The sequence below is a fragment of the Erinaceus europaeus genome, chromosome 9 (assembly GCF_950295315.1).
Source record: "Erinaceus europaeus chromosome 9, mEriEur2.1, whole genome shotgun sequence".
Lineage (NCBI taxonomy): Eukaryota > Metazoa > Chordata > Mammalia > Eulipotyphla > Erinaceidae > Erinaceus > Erinaceus europaeus.
Window position 1 is genome coordinate 76,349,074 of NC_080170.1, and position 19,880 is coordinate 76,368,953.

Consider the following 19,880-nt stretch of genomic DNA (forward strand, 5'->3'; position numbering starts at 1 on the left):
AAAAGCTACCCAATCCCCTGCATCCCTTTCTCTGCGAACCCCACCCTTGCGTCCTCTGCCACCCCGTAGGCACCTCCACCCACTCTGGCCACGCCTCCTCGCTCGGACGAACACCCAGGCGCGCAGCGCCCAACCCGACCACTGCAGACCGCGCGAGACCGCAAAGCCCTGATCCGGGCCGCGCGCACCCGGCGTCGCCACGAGCCGGACTCCGCAGCGTTCGGCACCTCGCCTGGCCCGGTGGCGGTGGTCACGCGGTGCTGCCAATCACTGTCCTTTGCAAACCCCGCGAGACTAGGGACTCGTGCCAGCCTAAGAAGAGCGCGGGCACTATAGTCTACGGGAAGAGGACTTCTGGAGCTGCGCCCCGGAAGCGGAAGTGCGGTTGCTGTCGGCGTCCGGAGGGCAGGCTCTGTAGGGGGTTTGGAGGTGTCTCTTCCACTGGCCTTCGCTGCTCTCGACTGCGTCCTCTCTCGCAGGGTGGAGTTGGGGCGCCATGAGCACCATGTTCGCCGACACCCTACTCATCGTTTTCATTTCTGTGTGCACGGCGCTGCTTGCCGAGGGTGAGCGGATCCCTGGGGTGGGCCGGGCCGGGGATACTCGGCCCCTAGGCGAAGGGGTCCTGGGCCTCTTGAGTCAGCAGGGGCCAGGCTGGGCTGGGAGTGGGGTCTTGGTTCTGCAGGGGAAGGGGCTTTGGACTGTCGTCTCCCACAGGCTTTGGCCCGGGGCAGATGACTGCACCTGTTGTGCAGCAGTGGCTTTCTGTCTTAACAGAATGAAGCTGAATTGAAATCCTCTGTTGCCCAATGGAAGTGGCTGTGACGAGTCCTTATCTTGCTCTGTTTCAGGCATCACTTGGGTATTGGTGTACAGGACAGACAAATACAAGAGACTGAAGGCGGAGGTGGAAAAGCAGAGCAAAAAGCGTGAGTCTGCAAAGGCCTGAAAAAAATTTCAGCATCTCAGACTGACCGATTGAATGTCCACAGTGTATATCTTAGAAGCACCATCAAAAGCAGTTAATTTTTTCCTCATGGGGACTTACACCATTCCACTATTCCTGGTGGGCCACCTTGCCTGCCTACTTTTCTTTCTTTCGTCACTGCTCCTAGTGAGTGGCTTGCTCTTCCTGTCTTTCTTTTAATAGAGGATGCAAGGCAGAAGGAAAGACACCTGGAGCATTGCTTTACCCCTGCAGGTGGGGTGAGGGGGCTTGAACCTAGGTGTTCCCACATGGCACCATGTACACTCACCCAGATGTGCCAGCTAATGAGAACTTTTTTTTTCCCCTTTTATCAGAACACCAATCAGCTAGCTCTGGCATATGGTGGTGTATCGGATGAGACTCATGCATGAAAGTCTCGTTGCTTCACCATTATGCTATCTACCCTTGCCCAATGCAGAAGTTTTTAAGAGTACAAAGGTGAGGGGGCATGTGGTGGCACACCTGGTTGAGTGCACATATTACAATGCACAAAGACTGAGCTTCAAGCCACTGGTCCCCACCTGATAGGAGGAAAGATTTGTGAGTGATGAAGCAATGCTGCAGGTGTTTCTCTTCCTCTCTATTTCCCCCTTCCATCTCAATTTCTGACTGTATCTATCCAACAAATAAAGGCAATGAAAAAAAAGTACAAAGGTGAATCTTGGGGTTGGGGAACATGGGCAGAGCTGATAAGTGCTTTGGTAAAAGGAAACAAAAACAAAAGTGAATCCTATTTGAAGTCTATTGAGAAATACAGACTTTCTGCAAATTGTATGACCCTATAGCCTGAGAAACACAGATGTGGTGGATTTAAAGAATGGATCCCTGGGAGTCGGCGGTAGCACAGGTTAAGCGCACGTGGTGCAAAGCGCAAAGACCAGCCTAAGGATCCTGGTTTGAGGCCCCCCCCACCTGCAGGGGGGGGTCGCTTCACAGGCGGTGAAGCAGGTCTGCAGGTGTCTACACCCCCCCCCCCCCCCCCCCCCCCCGTCTTCCCCTCCTCTCTCCATTTCTCTCTGTCTTATCTAACAAGGACAATAGTAACTACAACAATAAAACAACAAGGGCAACAAAAGGGAAAATAAATAAATAAACAAAATCTTTAGGAAAAAAAAAAAGAATGGATCCCAATCTGGTGAGGCAGCAGTCTTCTGCAAAAAGGACTTACATCCCTGATGCTCCAGGGTTCTAGGTTCAATCCCTAGCACCATCATAAGACAGAGCTGAGCAGTGCTTTGTAAGTAAAATAAATTTAAAAAGAAAGAAGGGTGCCGAGTGGTGGCACACCTGGTTGAGCGCACATATTACAGTGCACAAGGACCTGAGTTCAAGCCCCTGGTCCCCACCTACAGGGGGAAGGCTTTGCGAGTGGTGAAGCAGGTTTGCAGGTATCTCTCTGTCTCTCTCCTCTTTATTTCCCCTCCTCCTCTCAATTTCTGGCTGTCTCTATCCAATAAATAAATAAAGATTAAAAAAACAAAAAGAAGGGATGTGATAGACTATGAAGTCTTTGAGATGCAGATGGCCTTATAGTCTTTCTTGTATAGTTAAAATTTTGATAGAGAATAAGAGAGTGGTAGGTTCCAGGGAAAAGAAATAGCATATGTGGGGAGTCGGGCTGTAGCGCAGCGGGTTAAGCGCAGGTGGCGCAAAGCACAAGGATCGGCATAAGGATCCCGGTTCGAACCCCGGCTCCCCACCTGCAGGGGAGTCGCTTCACAGGCAGTGAAGCAGGTCTGCAGGTGTCTATCTTTCTCTCCTCCTCTTTGTCTTCCACTCCTCTCTCCATTTCTCTCTGTCCTATTCAACAACGACAACAACAATAATAACTACAACAATAAAACAACAAGGGCAACAAAAGGGAATAAATAAATAAAATAAATATTAAAAAAAAAAGAAATAGCATATGTGTAAAAGTTTCCATGGTTATGACTTTTAAATTCTTTTTTAAAAAATACATTTTGTTTTAATATCTTTATTAATTGAATAGAGACAGAAATTGAGAGGACAAGGGGAAGCTAGGGAAAGAGAGAGACATCTACAGCCCTGCTTCACTACTTAAAAACTTTCTCTCCAGTAGGTGGGGACCAGGGACTTGAACCTGAGTCCTTGTGCACTGTAATGTATGAGTTTAACCAGGTGTACTACCACCTTGGCCTGATTTTTAATTTTTTGTTTTCTTATACCAGAACAGTGCTCAGCTCTGGCAGATTGAACCTTGGACTTTGGAGCACCAGGCATGAGAGTCTGTTTGCATAAGCATTATGCTATTTACCCCTGCCCGATTTTTTAATTTTTTAAACATTTATTAACATCAGAAAGAGATAACCAGACCATCACTCTTCCATATTCAATACCAAGAATCAAACTCAGGGTCTCATGCTTGTAAGTCCAATTTTCTACTTGTTGGACAACCTTTTGCATTGCCATCCATAGTTGTAATTTCCTTTTTTTTTTTTTTTTTGCCTCCAGGGTTATTGCTGGGGTTTTGGTGCCTGCACTACGAATTCATTGCTCTTGGAGACCATTTTTCCCCCTTTTGTTGCCCTTGTTTTATTATTGTTGTGGCTATTGTAGTTATTGATGTTGTTGTTGGATAGGACAGAGAAAAATCAAAGAGAGGAGGGAAGGACAGAAGGGGAGAGAAAGACTTCTGCAGACCTGCTTCACTGTTGTGAAGCGACGCCCCTACAGGTGGGGAGCTGGGGACTTGAACAGTGATCCTTAATGCAGGTCCTTGTGCTTCGCGCCATGTGTGCTTAACTCTGACTTCCTTCTTTTTCTTTTTTTTCTTTAAAAAGCACTGCTTGGGAGTTGGGTGGTGGTGCAGTGGGTTAAGCGCATGTGGCGCCAAGCACGAGGACCAGCATAAGGATCCAGTTCGAGCCCCCGGCTCCCCACCTGCACGGGAGTCGCTTCACAAGTGGTGAAGCAGGTCTGCAGATGTCTGTCTTTCTCTCCCCCTCTCTTTCTTCCCCTCCTCTCTCCATTTCTCTTTGTCCTATCTAAAAAAACAACATCAATAACCACAACAATGTTAAACAACAAGGGCAACAAAAGGGAAAATAAATAAATATTTAAAAAACATTTTTTTTAAAAAAGCACTGCTCAGCTCTGGCTTATGGTGGTGCTAGGGATTGAACCTGGGACCTTGGAACCTCAAGCATGAAAGTCTGTTGCATAACCTATACCATGATCTGTTGCATATAATATGCTACTGTTCAACCCAGTTGTAATTTTTAAAAATTTGTTGTTATTTATTTTGCCACTTGTGTATAACCCGCTGCACTACTGCCCAACTCCATGCTATTTATTTTGCTAGCCTCCAGGACTTCACTGCTCCAGGCCCATTTTTTGTTTTTTCATGTTGAAAGAATGAGACAGAGATGAGTATGGGAGAGAGAATATCTATCATAGGACCAAAGCCTTCTTCAACATGGTAGGGGCCAGGCTCAAACACACAACAAAGCAGTGCACTATCCAGGTGAGCTATTCTACTTCCCCCCAGTTATTTTATTTATTTATTTTTTACCAGAGCACTGCTCAGCTCTGGCTTATGGTGGTGTGGGGGATTGAACCTGGGACTTGATGGAGCCTCAGGCTTGAAAGTCTGTTTGCATAACCATTATGCTGTCTACCCCCCAATTATTTTTAATATAAACTTTTGCTATAAAGTATGAGGTGTGTTTATGGTTGATGATGATTGAAATTACTTTTTTTTTTTCTTTTTTAAGGAAATAGTAAAAGACATGGATTATTTTCACTATATGGTCAGTTGATTTAGTTGCCCACTATATATAGTGTTTGCTATGATAAGTAAGATAGAAGTGAATAGTCATAGAGCCTGTTAATTGATATTTATAGTCAAATGACAAGAATTGTATTTGATGTAGGGACTATTTCAAAGGAAGAAACATGTTATATTCTTTGAAAAAAAAGTCTTTTTTTTTTTTTTTAATTGCCACTAGGGATACTGCTGAGGCTTTGTGCTACTGCTCCCAGTGGCTTTTTTTCTTTGTCTCCTCCTCCTCCCCTACTTTATTTGATAGGACAGAGATAAATTGAGACAGTGGGAAGAGATAGGGAGAGAGAAAGATAGATGCCTTTAGGTTTGCTTCACTGGTCATGAAGTTTCCCCCCTGCACATAGGGAGCAGGGGCTCAAACACAGGTCCTTGAGCATGATATCTTGTCTGCTCCATAGGGTGCAACTGCCTGACCTCAGGAAAAAAAATGTCTTAAGTGCATGGAACTGGTGGTAATTATGCCAAATGAAATAAAGGATAAAAGACAACTACTGGGTGGTTTTGCTATATGTGAGCTATAGATAGAACAAACACACTTGCAAAGCAGATAGTAACCAAACTGTCTCTTAGACTTTGTGAAAAACTATGGTAGTTACCAGAGATGTAGAGATGGGCACAGAGCTTTGGAGGCTCTGTGCAGTGACTTCTACAAATATGGGTGTGAAACTATAACATCTGTGATCTGGTAATTTTATAGACCAATGTTCCAGATTGCAAATATATAAAAACCTTCTGGTAATCCATATTAGCAGTTTCAAGAGTTTCAGGGTTAGTGAGGAATACAGAAAAATAAAATTGGTGGCACTGGGGCAGGCAGTGGCACACTGGGTTAAGTGCAGATAGTATGAAGCACAAGGACCTGTGCAAAGATTCCATTTCAATCTCCGGGCTCCCCACCTGCAAGGCTGGGGTTGGGTTGGGGGGGGTCCACTTCACAAAAGGTGAAGCAGGTCAGCAGGTGTCTGTCTATCTCCCTATCTTCTCATCCCCTCTGAATACCAAGATTGGTAACCAAGGAGATGGCAGATTCCTAGAGTACAAGGCTGGCAGGCAAGCAGAGGGCCCTGAGCTCAGACCTGGTACAGCATTCACTGCATTTGTTGGTGATACTTTGGCTCCTTTCCTCTTCCTTTTCTCTCCCCCTCCTTTCCCCTCTCCTCTGGTTCTTCCACTGACAAAATCTTTTTTAAAAGTCTGAATAAAAAAGTTAGATGTATATTTCTTTTATTTAAAATATTTATTTCCTTTTGTTTTCCTTTTTTATTGTTGTAGTCATTATTGTTGTTATTGATGTCGACATTGTTGGATAGGACAGAGAGAAATGGAGGAGGGAAAGACAGGGGGGGGGGAGAGAAAGAGAGATACCTGCAGACCTGCTTCACCACTTGTGATGTGACTCTCCTGCAGGTGGACAGCCGAGGGCTCGAACCGGGATCCTTACGCTAGTCCTTGTAAGGTGTTTTCTGCCTAGTGAACTACCTCCCTGTCTCCTCTTTTTTCTTTTTGTACACAGTGTATATTTTGCTAGTTTTCTCTTGGGGTAACATTGCTGTACAACATGATGTTTTAGGGGTGTTGGCTCACAACTCTTCAACTGTATATTGTCTCTGCATCTTCACCAAAGTATATAACTTTCTACTCTGTTCCCACTCTGCTTACTCTCTAGTAACCTCAGTTCTCCTGTGAGAATTCAAGGTGTTGGTTTCTTTAAAAGATGTATTTATAAGGCAGTGATGCAGCTGGTAGAGCACACACATTACTGTGTGCACAGACCCAGGTTCAAACTCCCAGTCCCCACCTGCAGGGGGAATCTTTTAAGCAGTGAAGTAGTGGTGCAGGTGTGTTTGTCCCTTTCTGTCTCCCCTGCCTCTTTCAACTTCTCTTTGTCCTATTAAAAAAAAGGGGGGGGGGAGTAGGGCAGTAGTGCAGCAAGTTAAGCACAGGGGTGCAAAGCGCAAGGACCAGCTTAGGGATCCGGTTCCAGCCCCCGGCTCCCCACCTGCAGGGGAGTCGCTTCACAAGCAGTGAAGCAGGTTTGCAGATGTCTTTCTCTACCTCTCTCTGTCTTCGCCTCCTCTCTCCATTTCTCTCTGTCCTAGCCAACAACGATGACATCAACAATAATAACTACAATGATAAAACAACAAGAGCAACAAAAGGGAATAAATAAATATTTAAAAAAAAGATGTATAAATGAGAGCAAGAGAGAACCAAGCATCATTCTAGCACAGGCAGTGCTGAGGATCACACTATGGGCTGTATGCTTGTGATTCCTGCTTGCTACCTCCATGTCACTTCCCAGGCCACTGAAGAGTATGAGTATGTTTCTTTCTCTTCTTTTTCCTTTCCTTTCTCTTTCCCCTTTTCTTTTCTGAGATGGAGAAGGCAGAGACGACACCCCCACAGCATTGAAGTTCCGTTCAATGTAGTAGGCCCTGGGCTCAAACCTGAGTCACACATAAGGCAAAGCAATGTATTATCCAAGTGAGTTATTTAACTGGTCCTCTCCTAACTAATTTTGCATAGTATAATCCTCTCTGTATTATCTGTGTTGTTGCAAGTGGCAAGATTTACCTTTCTTCTCTCTCTTCCTTGCCTCTTCTCCCCCTCCCTTTTTTTTTTTTTTTTTTTTTGCCTCCATGGTTATCACTGGGGATTGGTGCCTGCACTATTAATTCACTGCTCCTGGAGGCCATCTTATCAATTAAAAAAAATTAAGATTTAAAAAAAATATTTGCTTCCTTTTTGTTGCCCTTGTTTTTATTGTTGTTATTGTTGTTGTTATTGATGTCGTCGTTGTTGGATAGGAGAGAGAGAAATGGAGAGAGGAGGGGAAGACAGAGGGGGAGAGAAAGATAGACACCTGCAGACCTGCTTCACCGTCTGTGAAGTGACTCTTCTGCAGGTGGGGAGCCGGGGGCTTGAACCGGAATCCTCACGCCTGTCCTTGTGCTTTGTGTCACATACATTTAACCCGCTGTGCTACTGCCCAACTCCCTTAAAATTTTTTTATCTTTATTTATTTATTGGATAGAGACAGCCAGAAATTGAGAGGGAAGGGGGTGATAGGGAGAGAGAGAGACACCTGCAGCCCTGCTTCACCACTCACAAAGCTTTCTCCTTACAGTTGGAGACCGGGGCTTGAACCTGCGTCCTTGAGCACTGTGATATGTACGCTCAACCAGGTGAGCCACCACCTGGCTCCCAATTTTTTTTTTTTGATAGGACAGAGAAATTGAGAGAGATGGAGAAGTTAGAGAGATAGAGGGGGAGATAGACACCTGCAGACTTGCTTCACCGCTTATGAAGTGACCCCCTTACAGGTGGGGAGCTGGTGGTTTGAACTGGAATCCTTGCACTGGTCCTTGTGCTTCATACTGCGTGTGCTTAACCCAGTGAGTGACTGCCTCCCCCGCCCCCCTTTCTTTCTATAGCTGAGTAATATTCTGTGGAGTATATTTACCACAACTATAACCAAATGTTGGGCACTTAAGTTATTTTCATATCTTGACAATTATGAGTGACAACATAGGAGCCCCTAAATTTATTTCTTATTTTTTAAAAATGTTTATTTATTTCCTTTTGTTGCTTTATTGTTGTAGTTATTATTGTTGTTATTACTGATGTAGTTATTGTTGGATAGGACAGAGAGAAATGGAGAGAGGAGGGTAAGACAGAGAATTGGAAAGAAAGACACCTGCAGACGTGCTTCACCGCTTGTGAAACAACTCCCCTCAGGTGGGGAGCCGGGGGCTGGAACCAGGATCCTTACGCTGGTCCTTGCACTTTGCTTAACCCGCTGTGCTACTGCGGTACTACCCTATTTATTTATTTTTATCCGGACCACTGTTCAGCTCTGGTTTATGGTGGTACAGGGGATTGAACCTGGGATTTTGGAGCCTCAGGCATGAGAGTCTATTTGCATAACCATTATGCTATCTACTCTGCGCCCTATTAAGTAGAGTTTTTATTTAATTTGGAGTCCATACATTTTTTTCAATTTTTACTTATAAAATGGAAATAATTGACAAGACCGTAGGATAAGAGGGGCAAAATTCCACACAGTTCCCACCAGAACTCTGTATCCCATTCCTTCCCTTGATAGCTTCCCTATTCTTTATCCCTCTGGGAGTATGGACCCAGGATCATTATGGGGTGTAGAAGGTGGAAGGTCTGACTTCTGTAATTGCTTCCTTGCTGAACATGGCCATGGGCAGATCCATCCATACTCGCAGCCTGTTTCTCTCTTCCCTGGTGGGGCAGGGCTCTGGGGAAGTGGGAGTCCAAGACACATTGGTGGGGTTGTCTGCCTAGCGAAGTCCGGTTGGCATCATGGTATCATCTGGAACCTGGTGACTGAAAAAGAATTAAGATATAAAGCTGAACAGATTGTTGGCTGGTTACGAACCTAAAGGCAAGAATATTGCAGATGAAGATTTGGGGTCTCTGTTTAGGAAAAAGCTAGTAGGTCTTCACAAACAGTAAAGCAGTGCTACAAGTGTTTCTCTTCCTTTCTCCCCTCCTCCATCTCAGTTTCTGACTCTACCCAAAGAAGTTAATTAATAAAATATAAAAAAAATTAAAAGGCCCATTTCTTATATTAAAAAAAGTTTTAGTAGCACCGTTAATTAAATACCCAAAGAAGACTGCATGAAGACATAACCATAATCAAAGCTGAAGTGATGTTCAGACTGACATGAGTGGAGTCTAAACACAGTGTTCAAATTCTGCTCTCAGATGCCAATAGTAGACTGCAATGCCACCCTCAGATCCACTCTGGAAGACAGGCATTCACTCATTCAGTTACTGGATGCATAAGTAACAGGCACTGCTCTCGGTAGATAAACATGATCCTTGCCCTCAAAAGGCAATCTACTGGGCACATATAATCGAATAGCAAAGCACAAAAGACAGCAAGTCAGACACATGTGCAGAGTAGGAAGGTCAGGAGAGGCAACTTAGCCAAAACCAGGTGACCAAATTTTCTTTTTTAAATTTATTTTCTAAATTTTACAGAAGAGGGGTGGTAATAGTTTACAGTATAGTTTTTAATACATACACAAAACCTCTCATTTGCCCTTGATTGATGTCTAGAAGATACACCATGACCACAATGTCCCTACATCCTGTCATCCTTTCTCTCCTCTAGAGTTCTTTGCTTTGATATAATATACTACACACAGTTCAAGTTTCACCTTACGACCTTATGTCCTCCCTTAGTCTTCTTTATTTTTAAGTTCCATCCATAGTGAAATCATTAACAAATGATTGGTCTCTTTCTGGCTACAGATGACTTCATTTTTAACAACAGCACAGTATTCCATTATGTATTCCACAGTATTCCATATGTACCACAATTTTCTTAGCCATTCATCTATCATTGGTCATCTGGGTTGCTTCCAAGTATGGGCTATTACAAACTGTACTGCTATGAACATTGGTGTGCATAGGTCTTTTTGGGAAGAGAAACACTTGTAGCACTGCTTTACTGTTTGTGAAGTTTCCCACAGCAGATGGGGATCAAGGGCTTGAACCCAGGTCTTTGCACATTGTAATAGGTGTATTCTACTAGGAGTGCCACCCAAGCACTTTTTTTTTGTTTGCTTATTTTGTTTTTTGTTGCCATGGTTATCACTGGAGCTCAGTGCCTACATGACAAATCCACCACTACTGGAGGCCTTTTCTTTTCCTTCCTTGACAGAACAGAGAGAAATTGAGATCAAAAGGGGAGATAGAGAGGGAGAGAGAAAGACACCTGCAGACCTGCTTTACTGCTCATGAAGTTTCCACCCTACAGGTGAGGAGAGGGGGCTTGAACTTGAGTTCTTCTGCATGGTGATGTGTGCACTTAACCCGGTGTGCCACTGACCAGCCCTTCCCTTCCCCCTCAACACTTTCTTAGAAAGCCTTTTACTGTCAGCAAGTTTGTGAGCAGACTGGTTAGTTCGTCATGAGCATAATCAAAGTCAGTTGGTAACTGTTTTGGCAATCTATTGGTTCAGTTGCCATAGAAAAATCCTTTGCAGGGAGTTGGGCGGTAGCACAGGGATTAAGCGCAGGTGGCGCAAAGCACAAGGACCGGCTTAAGGATTCCGGTTCAAGCCCCCAGCTCCCCACCTGCAGGGGTGAAGCAGGTCTGCAGGTGTCTGTCTTTCTCTCCCCTCTCTGTCTTCTCCGTCCTAGCCAACAATGAAGACATCAATAACAACAACAATAAAACAAAAAGGGCAACAAAAAGGGAAAATTAATAAATAAATATTAAACAAAAGAAAAAGAAATTCCTTTTAAAAAAATTCTTTGCTTTTTCTAGCCATGGTGCAAATTAATTTTTGCCATGTTTTTCTTTCTTACAGTGGAAAAGAAAAAGGAAACAATAACAGAGTCAGCTGGGCGACAACAAAAAAAGAAAATAGGTAAGATAAGTCATATGAGTCTTGGAAAGATTAATTTTAAGGTGATGAAAATATAAAATTGACAATACTGCTTTTATATTTAAGCTTAATACTTTAAAAGCATGTGCTCTACCATGGAGCTATATCCCCAGAACTGTTTTGTGGTTTACAAAACTCTGGATATATTATCATACTTGATTCTCGCAACCCTTTTCTCTTTCTTCCTCCCTTCCTTTCTTCCTTCCTCTCTCTCTCTCTCTCTTTCATTTTTTTCTTTTGCTAGTAGGGTTATCACTGGAGCTCAGCACCTGCTCAAGTCCACTGCTTCTAGTAGTTATTTTTTCTTAACCTTTTCCCCCTTTCTATTTTGTTTGATAAGACAGAGAAATTGAAAGAAGAGGGAGACAGAGAGAGAGATAAGAGATACTCTGGGGGGCTGGGCGGTAGCGCAGCGGGTTAAGCGCAGGTGGCGCAAAGCACAAGGACTGGCATCAGGATCCCGGTTCAAGCCCCCGGCTCCCCACCTGCAGGGAAGTTGCTTCATAGGCGGTGAAGCAGGTCTGTCTGCAGGTGTCTATCTTTCTCTCCCCCTCTGTGTCTTCCCCTCCTCTCTCCATTTCTCTCTGTCCTATCCAACAACGACGACATCAATAATAACTACAGCAACAATAAAAAACAACAAAGGCAACAAAAGGGAATAAATAAATATTAAAAAAATAATTAAAAAAATTTTAAAAAAGAGATACTCTGGGGGGAGTCGGGCGGTAGTGCAGCGGGTTAAGTGCACTTGGCGCAAAGCACAAGGACCAGTGTGAGGATCCCGGTTTGAGCCCCAGCTCCCCACCTGCAGGGGAGTCGCTTCACAGGCGGTGAAGCAGGTCTGCAGGTGTCTGTCTTTCTCTCCCCTCTCTGTCTTCCCTCCTCTCTCCATTTCTCTCTGTTCTATCTAACAACAACATCAACAACATCAATAATAACTACAACAGCAATGAAAAACAACAAGGGCAACAAAAAAGGGGAAATAAGTAAATAAATAAATAAATAAATAAATAAATAAATAAATAAAAAGAGATACACTGGGGCCAGGTGGTGGCGCACCTGGTTAAGCACACACATTACTGTGCAAAAGGACCTAGGTTCAAGTCCATGGTCCCCACCAGAGGGAAAGCTTCACAAGTGGTAAATCAGGGCTGCAGGTGTCTTACTGTCTTTCCTCTCTACTCCTCCCCTCTCAGTTTCTTTCTGTCTCTATCCAATAATAAAAATGAAAGAAAAAAAATTAAGAAAAAAAAGAGACACACTGGTGTACCTGTTCACTGCTCATGAAGTGTCTCCCCTGCAGGTGGGGAACAGGGGCTTAAACCGGAGTCCTTGTGCATGGCAGTGTGTGTGCTCAATTGAGTGTGCTATCACTTGGCCTCCTGAACCATTTTCTTTTTTAATATTTATTTATTTATTTATTTATTTATTTATTTCTGGGTAGAGACAAAGAAATTGAGAGGGAAAGAGGAGGTAAAGAGGGGAAGAGACAGAGAGAGACCTATAGCCCTGCTTCACCACTCATGAAGCTTCCCCCCTGTAAGTAGGGACCAGGGGCTTGAACCTAGGTCCTTGTGCACTGTAATGTGAGCACCTAACCAGGTGCACCACCACCTGGCCCCTTGAACCATTTTCTCAGTCAAGTTTAAACAGATAGTCTTTTTTATCCTTAGCTTAGGATTTCTTTTTAAGATTTATTTAGCTAATTTAGTTTATTTACTAGTAATCTCCCTAATAAAAATGACTACAATCTCACAGCTACACCCCTTGTGGAAGATTTCTGGAAATCTGAGGCTGCCTGGGGTTTGGCACCCCTAAGACTGAAAAATGGCTAATGAAAATGAATAAGAGGGGAGGTGGAGGGTAGATAACATAATGTTTATGCAAACAGACTCACAATGCCTGAGTCTCTAAAATCCCAGGTTCAGTTCCCCCCGTACTGCCATAAGCCAGAGCTAAACAGTGCTCTGGTTAATAATAAAATATAATAAAATAGAGGGATAACCTGAGCCTTATGGGTTTTTTGTTGTCCCTCCCCCCTTTTTTTTTTTGGGTAATAGTTCCTCCTCTGGAGGAAAAAAGGGATTATTGGTGGGGATTATTTTAAGTTAAAAAAAAAAAGTCCAGTGGTCCGGGAGGTAGTGCAGTGGATAAAGCATCAGACTCTCAAGCATGAGGTCCTGAATTCAATTCCTGTCAGTCTATGTACCAGAGTAATGTCTGGCTCTTTCTCTCTCCTCCTATGTTTCTCATTAATAAATAAATAATATATATATTTTTAAAAAGTCCATTCAGTCCTGGTTTTTTTAATAAGTCCATTCAGTCCATTCACTCTAACAGGTTTTACTGAACCTGTTAGACTCATGAGTTTCTTTAAGAAGCGGGGGAGGGACTGGGTTGCGAGCCAGGGTACAGGCTGGACCTGAGTTAAAAATCCCAGCTGTGTCAAGTCTAGTCCACAGCTGCTGCCCCCATCCTAGGACCCAGACTGCCACGAGCTGTATTTGCTCTCATCCCTCCTTATCCCTGAAGTCCAGGGACAGTCCCCCCACACTACATATGGAGGGGAACCCGTGCCCACAGAGAAGGCAGCCAGGGGCCAGGACAGGGATGGTGTTGCCAAGTACACACAGTCCAGTGTCTTTAAGTGGAAACCAATTTTGCAGTCCTCTGGCATGTCCCCTGCCAGGAAGTGACCTAGTTCCCCAGAACCCCTTCAGAAAGGCATGGCCACTCTTATCTTTTTTTTTTACACCAGAGCAGCACTGCTCAGCTCTGGCTTATGGTGGTGGTGTGGGGTATTGAACCTGGGACTTTGAGCCTCAGCCATAAGAGTCTCTTTGCATAACCATTATGCTATCTACCTCCACCTCTGAGTCATTTTTTTAAAGCAATTTTTTTCCTTTATTTCTATTTTTGTTTTTTTAAACCTACTTTTTTTTTTTTTTTTTTTAATTGCCACCAGGGTTATCTCTGGAGCTCAGTGCCAACACTATGAATCCACTGCTCTGGGAGCCAAGCCATTTTTTTCCTCTCTCTTTTTTTTCCCCCCCTTCTTCCTATTTTATTTAATAGGACAGAGAAGGGAGAAATAAAGGAGAAAAACAGACACTTGCAAGTGGGGATAGATAGCATAATGGTTATGCATAGAGACTGTCATGCCTGAGGCTCCAGAGTCCAAGATTCAGTCCTCACCAGAGTTGAGCAGTGCTCTGGTAAAAAAAAGGGGGGGGAGGTAGGCAGTCGTGCACCTGGTTAAGTGCACACATTACAGAGCACAAGGACCTGGGTTCAAGCCCCTGGTCTCTACCTGTTGGGGGAAAGCTTCATGAATGATGAAGTAGAGCTGCTGGTATCTCTCTGTGTCTCTTCCACCCTATTTCCCCCTCCCCTCTCAATTTCTTTGTTTCTATCCAGTAATAAATAAATAAAAAGCAAAATAAATAAATAAATAATCACCTGCAGACCTGCTTGACCAGTTGTGAGGCTTCCTCCTATTGTAGATGGGGTATGAAGGGTTCCAATCTGGGTTCTTCAGCACGGTAATGTGAATGCTTAACTCAGTGCCCCACCACCCAACCCCAAGTCATTTTTTTAAATTAATTTTTTAATATTTATTTATTTTCCCTTTTGTTGCCCTTGTTGTTTTTCATTGTTGTTAATAGTTATTATTATAGTTGTTATTGATGTCGTTGGATAGGACAGAGAAAAATGGAAAGAGAAGAGGAGAGAAAGACAGATACCTGCAGACCTGCTTCACCGCCTGTGAAGCAACTCCTGTGCAGGTGGGGAGCCGGGGGCTTGAGCCAGGATCCTTACTCCAGTCCTTGCGCTTTGCACCACATGCGCTTAACCCCCCCCCCAGTCATTTTTAACCTAGTGTGTACCATGATACATATATATATACATATATATATATATTTGAATCTTTTTTACTTGTACCACTAGGCTTCACTGCACCAAACCAGCTGTTTTTCAGATAGACGGGTAGAGAGAAAGACCCCACAGCACTGAAACTTCCTCTAGTGCTAAGGGGCAGGACCCCAACCTAGGTCATCTACATGGTAATGCAGTGTGCTATCCAGGTGAACTGTTTGCCAACCCAACATATTTTTGAATTTTTGATAGAATTGTGGCTTTGTAGAATATAATTTTGTTCCAAGAAAACATGACTAGATATGATTATGTGTGCTTATTCTGAAATGAAGAATCATTAGAAGGAGAGAGAAGCTAGAGCTTCTCTAGTACATGGCGCAGGATTGAACAAGGAGCCTGAGGCTTGTCCTTGTGCTGTATCCTCAGATGCTGAAGATCTTTGATACTAGCCTTGTGGCAGTGAATTCCATCGCTCAGATTTAAGCCAGAAAATCTTGGGAATATCTATCTATACCTGTGAGAACAGATAAACTGTAAGAGCTCTGGTTATCTTCTGGCCCTGTCTTTTGCACTGAAGCTGAAAACTTGTTTCTCTCTCTCTCTCTTTTTTTTTTTTTTTTTTTTTACTGTCGACAGTAAATACAGTAGTTTGTACATGCACAACATTTCCTAGTTTTCCAACATAACAGTACAACCCCCAGTAGGTTCTTTGCCATCCTGTTCTAGGACCTGAACTCCCCCGCCCAGAGTCTTTTACTTTGGTGCAATACACCATTGTTTCTCAGTCTTAATTTCCAGTGCTGGAGTTTTGTTTCTTTGACATTTTCCTTTCATTCCAAGATTTTATTTATTTATTAATGAGAAAGATAGGAGAGAGAGAGAGAGAGAGAGAGAAAGAGCCAGACATCACTCCAGTACATGTGCTGCTGGAGATCGAACTAAGGACTTCATGCTTGAGAGTCCAGTGCCCTAGCCACCATGCCACCTCCTGAACCACACATTTTCCTTTCATAAAAGAATCATCTAATCTGCATATAGATAACATTGACAAAGAATCCTAGAATGCAGATCAAAGTTAGTTAGAGGTAAAAATAGATGCTAGGTGCTGGGGAAGTAGCTCACCCAGATTGTGTACTGCTTTACTATGTGCGTCTGACCCAGGTTCAGCCTCGGTCCCCACCATATTAAAGAAAGCTTTGCTTCTGTGGTGTTTTTGTTTGTTTGTTTGCTTGTTTGTTCATTTCTCTCTCTGCCTCATTACTTTATCTCTCTTTTCCCCCAAAGATTTTATTTATTAATGAGAAATATAGGAGAGAGAGAAAGAACCAGACATTACTCTAGTACATGTGCTGCTGGGGATCGAACTCAGAACCTCATGCTTGAGAGTCTAGTGCCTTAGCCACTGCACCACCTCCCGGACCACACTTTCTCTATCTCTTAAAAGCAAAAGCAACTTATTTATTAATGAGAGGGGAGGAGGAGGGAGAGAGAACCACAGCATCACCTTATCTAATGGGATGTCAGGGATCAAACTTGGTACCTCTTGAATCCAATGCTTGTATAACTTCCCAGGCTGCAATCCTTTTAAATTTAGACTGTATATACTATTAAAGGAACTGATGGTGGGGAAATAATAGACAGTGTCTGAAATTTAAGTATAATCATCATGTTTACACTGACAGGCTGACAGTGTTCATTGATGTGATATGAGCATATCTCTTGAGTCAAGTTAAAACACTGAATACCAGAGGAAATTAAAAAAACTTAAGCTTTAAACATTTTTATATTGAGGTGGAAATATTTTAATTCTCTACTTCATATGAATTTTCTTCTGGTACAAAACATGCTGTATTCATCTCATCCTATGTGAGACAGAGATTATTATATTTTAAACTTTTATTTATAAAGTGGGAATATTGACAAGACCATAGGATAAGAGGGGTACAATTCCACAGAGTTCCCACCACCAGAATTCCATATTCCGTCCCCTTCCTTGAAAGCTTTCGTATTCTTTGTCCCTTTGGGAGTATGGACCCAGGATCATTCTGGGGTACAGAAGGCGGAAGGTCTGGTTTATGTAATTGCTTCTCTGCTGAACATGGGCATTGGCAGGTCAATCCATACTCCCAACAAATAGAGATATTTTATAGACCCCAGTGACAGTTTAATATCTTCTTTGCACTCAGCCTTGTGTATATTAACCATATTGTTAATTGTTTGCAGAGAGGCAAGAAGAGAAACTGAAGAATAATAACAGAGATCTTTCAATGGTAAGAGTTCTAAGTATACCATCATGTTAAATCACTCCTACTATGCTGTTTTGCACTTAACCTTACCAGAAAGTCCAATTGTGTGGAAGCTGTAGATGAAATCATGGGTGTTCCTGGGCCAAATGGAAATGAAAATATGCTGCTGGGCTCAAACTATTTTAGTAACATGAGTATCTTTTTTTAAAATTAATTAATTATTTTATTCCTTTTTGTTGCCCTTGTAGTTATTATTGTTGTTGTTGCTGGATAGGACAAAGAAGTGGAGAGAGGAGGGGAAGACAGAGAGGGGGAGAGAAAGATAGATACCTGCAGATCTGCTTTATCTCTTGTGAAGTGACTCCCTTGCAGGTCGGGAACCGGGGTCTCGAACCGGGATCTTTACGCTGGTCCTTGCTCTTTGTGCCACCTGCTCTTAACCCACTGCGCTACCGCCATATAGCATGACAGGGAGTTGTTGGTGATTTTTCTTTAGTATAAAATGTCGATTTATTGGTCTCTTCACAGGTTCGAATGAAGTCTATGTTTGCAATTGGCTTTTGTTTTACTGCTTTAATGGGAATGTTCAATTCTATGTAAGTATATTTTTACGTAGTATCATCCCATTATAGCTTTTTGTGTGTTTATGTGAGCAGGAGACTTTTGTCAGTTTTATTTCAGTGTTTTGAAAAGTTGCCAGTGTGTCTGGTTTAGTTATCTCTTGCCCCCCTGTGTATAATTCTTTTTTTCTTTATTTCTTTATTGGGGGATTAATGGTTTATAGTCAACAGTAAAATATAATTTATACATGTATAACATTTCCCTGTTTTCCACATAGCAATACAACCCCCACTAGGTCCTCTTCTGTCATCATGTTCTAGGACCTGAACCCTGCCCCTCACCCCAGTGTTTTACTCTGGTGCAGTATACCAACTCCTGTCCAAGTTGACCTTAGTGTTTTCCCTTCTGATCTTGTTTTTCAACTTCTGTCTGAGTGAGATCCTCCCATATTCATCTTTTTGTTTCTGACTTATCTCACTTAACACATTATCTTCGAGCTCCACCCAAGATGGCGTAAAGAAGGTGAATTCACCATTTTTAGTAGCTGAATAGTATATCACAGTTTACTCAGCCAGTCAGCTGTCGTTGGACACCTGGGTTTCTTCCAGATTTTGGCTATTTTGTGCTGCTATTGGGAGTTGGGTGGTAGCGAAGTGGGTTAAGCGCACGTTGTGCAAAGCGCAATTACGGGCATAAGGATCATGGTTTGAGCCCCCGGTGGTGAAGCAGGTCTGCAAGTATCTATCTTTCCTCCTCTCTGTCTTCCCCTCGTCACTCCATTTCTCTCTGTCCTGTCCAACAATGACAACATCAATTACAACAGCAATAAAAACAAGGGCAACAAAGGGAATAAATAAATATTTTAAAAAATAAAATGTGCTGCTATGAACATAAGTATACACAGATCTTTTTGGATAAGTGTGGTTGGTTCCTTAGGATATATCCTCAGGAGAGGAATTGCAGGGTTATAGGGTAGGTCCACTTCTAGCTTTCTGGGAGTTTTTCAGACTGCTCTCCACAGAGGCTGGACCAATTTATATTCCCACCAGCAGTGCAGGAGGGTTCCTTTGTCCCCACAACCTCTCTTTAGCATTTTATTATTTTTTTAAAAAAGAAGACATTAGGGGAGTTGGGCAGTAGCACAGCGGGTTAAGTGCATGTGGCGTGAAGTATAGGGACCGGCATTAGGATCCCGGTTCGAGCCCCCAGCTCCCCACCTGCAGGGGCGTTGCTTCAAGGCGGTGAAGCAGGTCTGGAGGTGTCTATCCTTCTCTCCCCCCTCAGTCTTCCCCTCCTATCTCCATTTCTCTGTCCTATCTAACAACAATGACAACAATTAATAACTAAAACAACAAGGGTAACAAAAGGGAAAATAAATTAAATTTTTAAAAAAAGGAGACATTACCAGAACCTTAGGATAGAAGGGGTACAACTCCACACAGTTCCCACCACCAGATCTCCATATCCCATCCCCTCCCCTGATAGCTTTCCCATTTTTTTATCCCTCTGGGAATATGGACCCAAGGTCATTGTGGGATGCAGAAGGTGGTGGAAGGTCTGGCTTCTGTAATTGCTTTCCCACCGAACATGGGCGTTGACTGGTCGGTCCATACTCCCAGTCTGCCACTCTCTTTCCCTTGTAGGGTGGGTCTCTGGGGAAGCAGAGCTCCAGGACACATTGGTGGGGAAGTCTGGTCGGCATCATGCTGGCATCTGGAACCTGGTGGCTGAAAAGAGAGTTAACATACAAAGCCAAACAAATTGTTGAACAATCATGGACTTAAAGGCTGGAATAGTGCAGATGAAATGTTGGGGGGTACTCACTGCAGACTATTGTTTGCTTTTGCTTTCAGGTATATATTTTGCCCTAGTTTCTGGATACGTGTGAACATATGCTCTATCTCAGGGGACCTAGTCTATATCTAGGTTTTGGGGCTTTGTTAGAAAGTGAACCACCTGGAATGGAATTAGAG

At 43.2% G+C, this 19,880-nt stretch overlaps 1 protein-coding gene across 6 annotated transcripts in view; it reads left to right on the forward strand.

Moving 5' to 3' along the window:
• The first annotated feature begins 352 nt into the window (after window positions 1-352).
• TMCO1 (transmembrane and coiled-coil domains 1) overlaps window positions 353-19,880 on the forward strand; it is a 69,320-nt gene continuing 49,792 nt past the window's right edge. For 2 of the 6 annotated variants that reach the window (XM_060198215.1, XM_007538776.3), the window contains exons 1-5: window positions 353-566; window positions 852-929; window positions 11,147-11,206; window positions 17,324-17,370; window positions 17,875-17,942. In XM_060198215.1, coding sequence (XP_060054198.1) covers window positions 497-566; window positions 852-929; window positions 11,147-11,206; window positions 17,324-17,370; window positions 17,875-17,942 — 323 coding nt within the window. In that variant the 5' untranslated portion in view covers window positions 353-496. The remainder of the gene's footprint in view (window positions 567-851; window positions 930-11,146; window positions 11,207-17,323; window positions 17,371-17,874; window positions 17,943-19,880) is intronic. The other 4 variants (XM_016195094.2, XM_060198217.1, XM_060198216.1 and 1 more) reach the window with 3 other exon arrangements.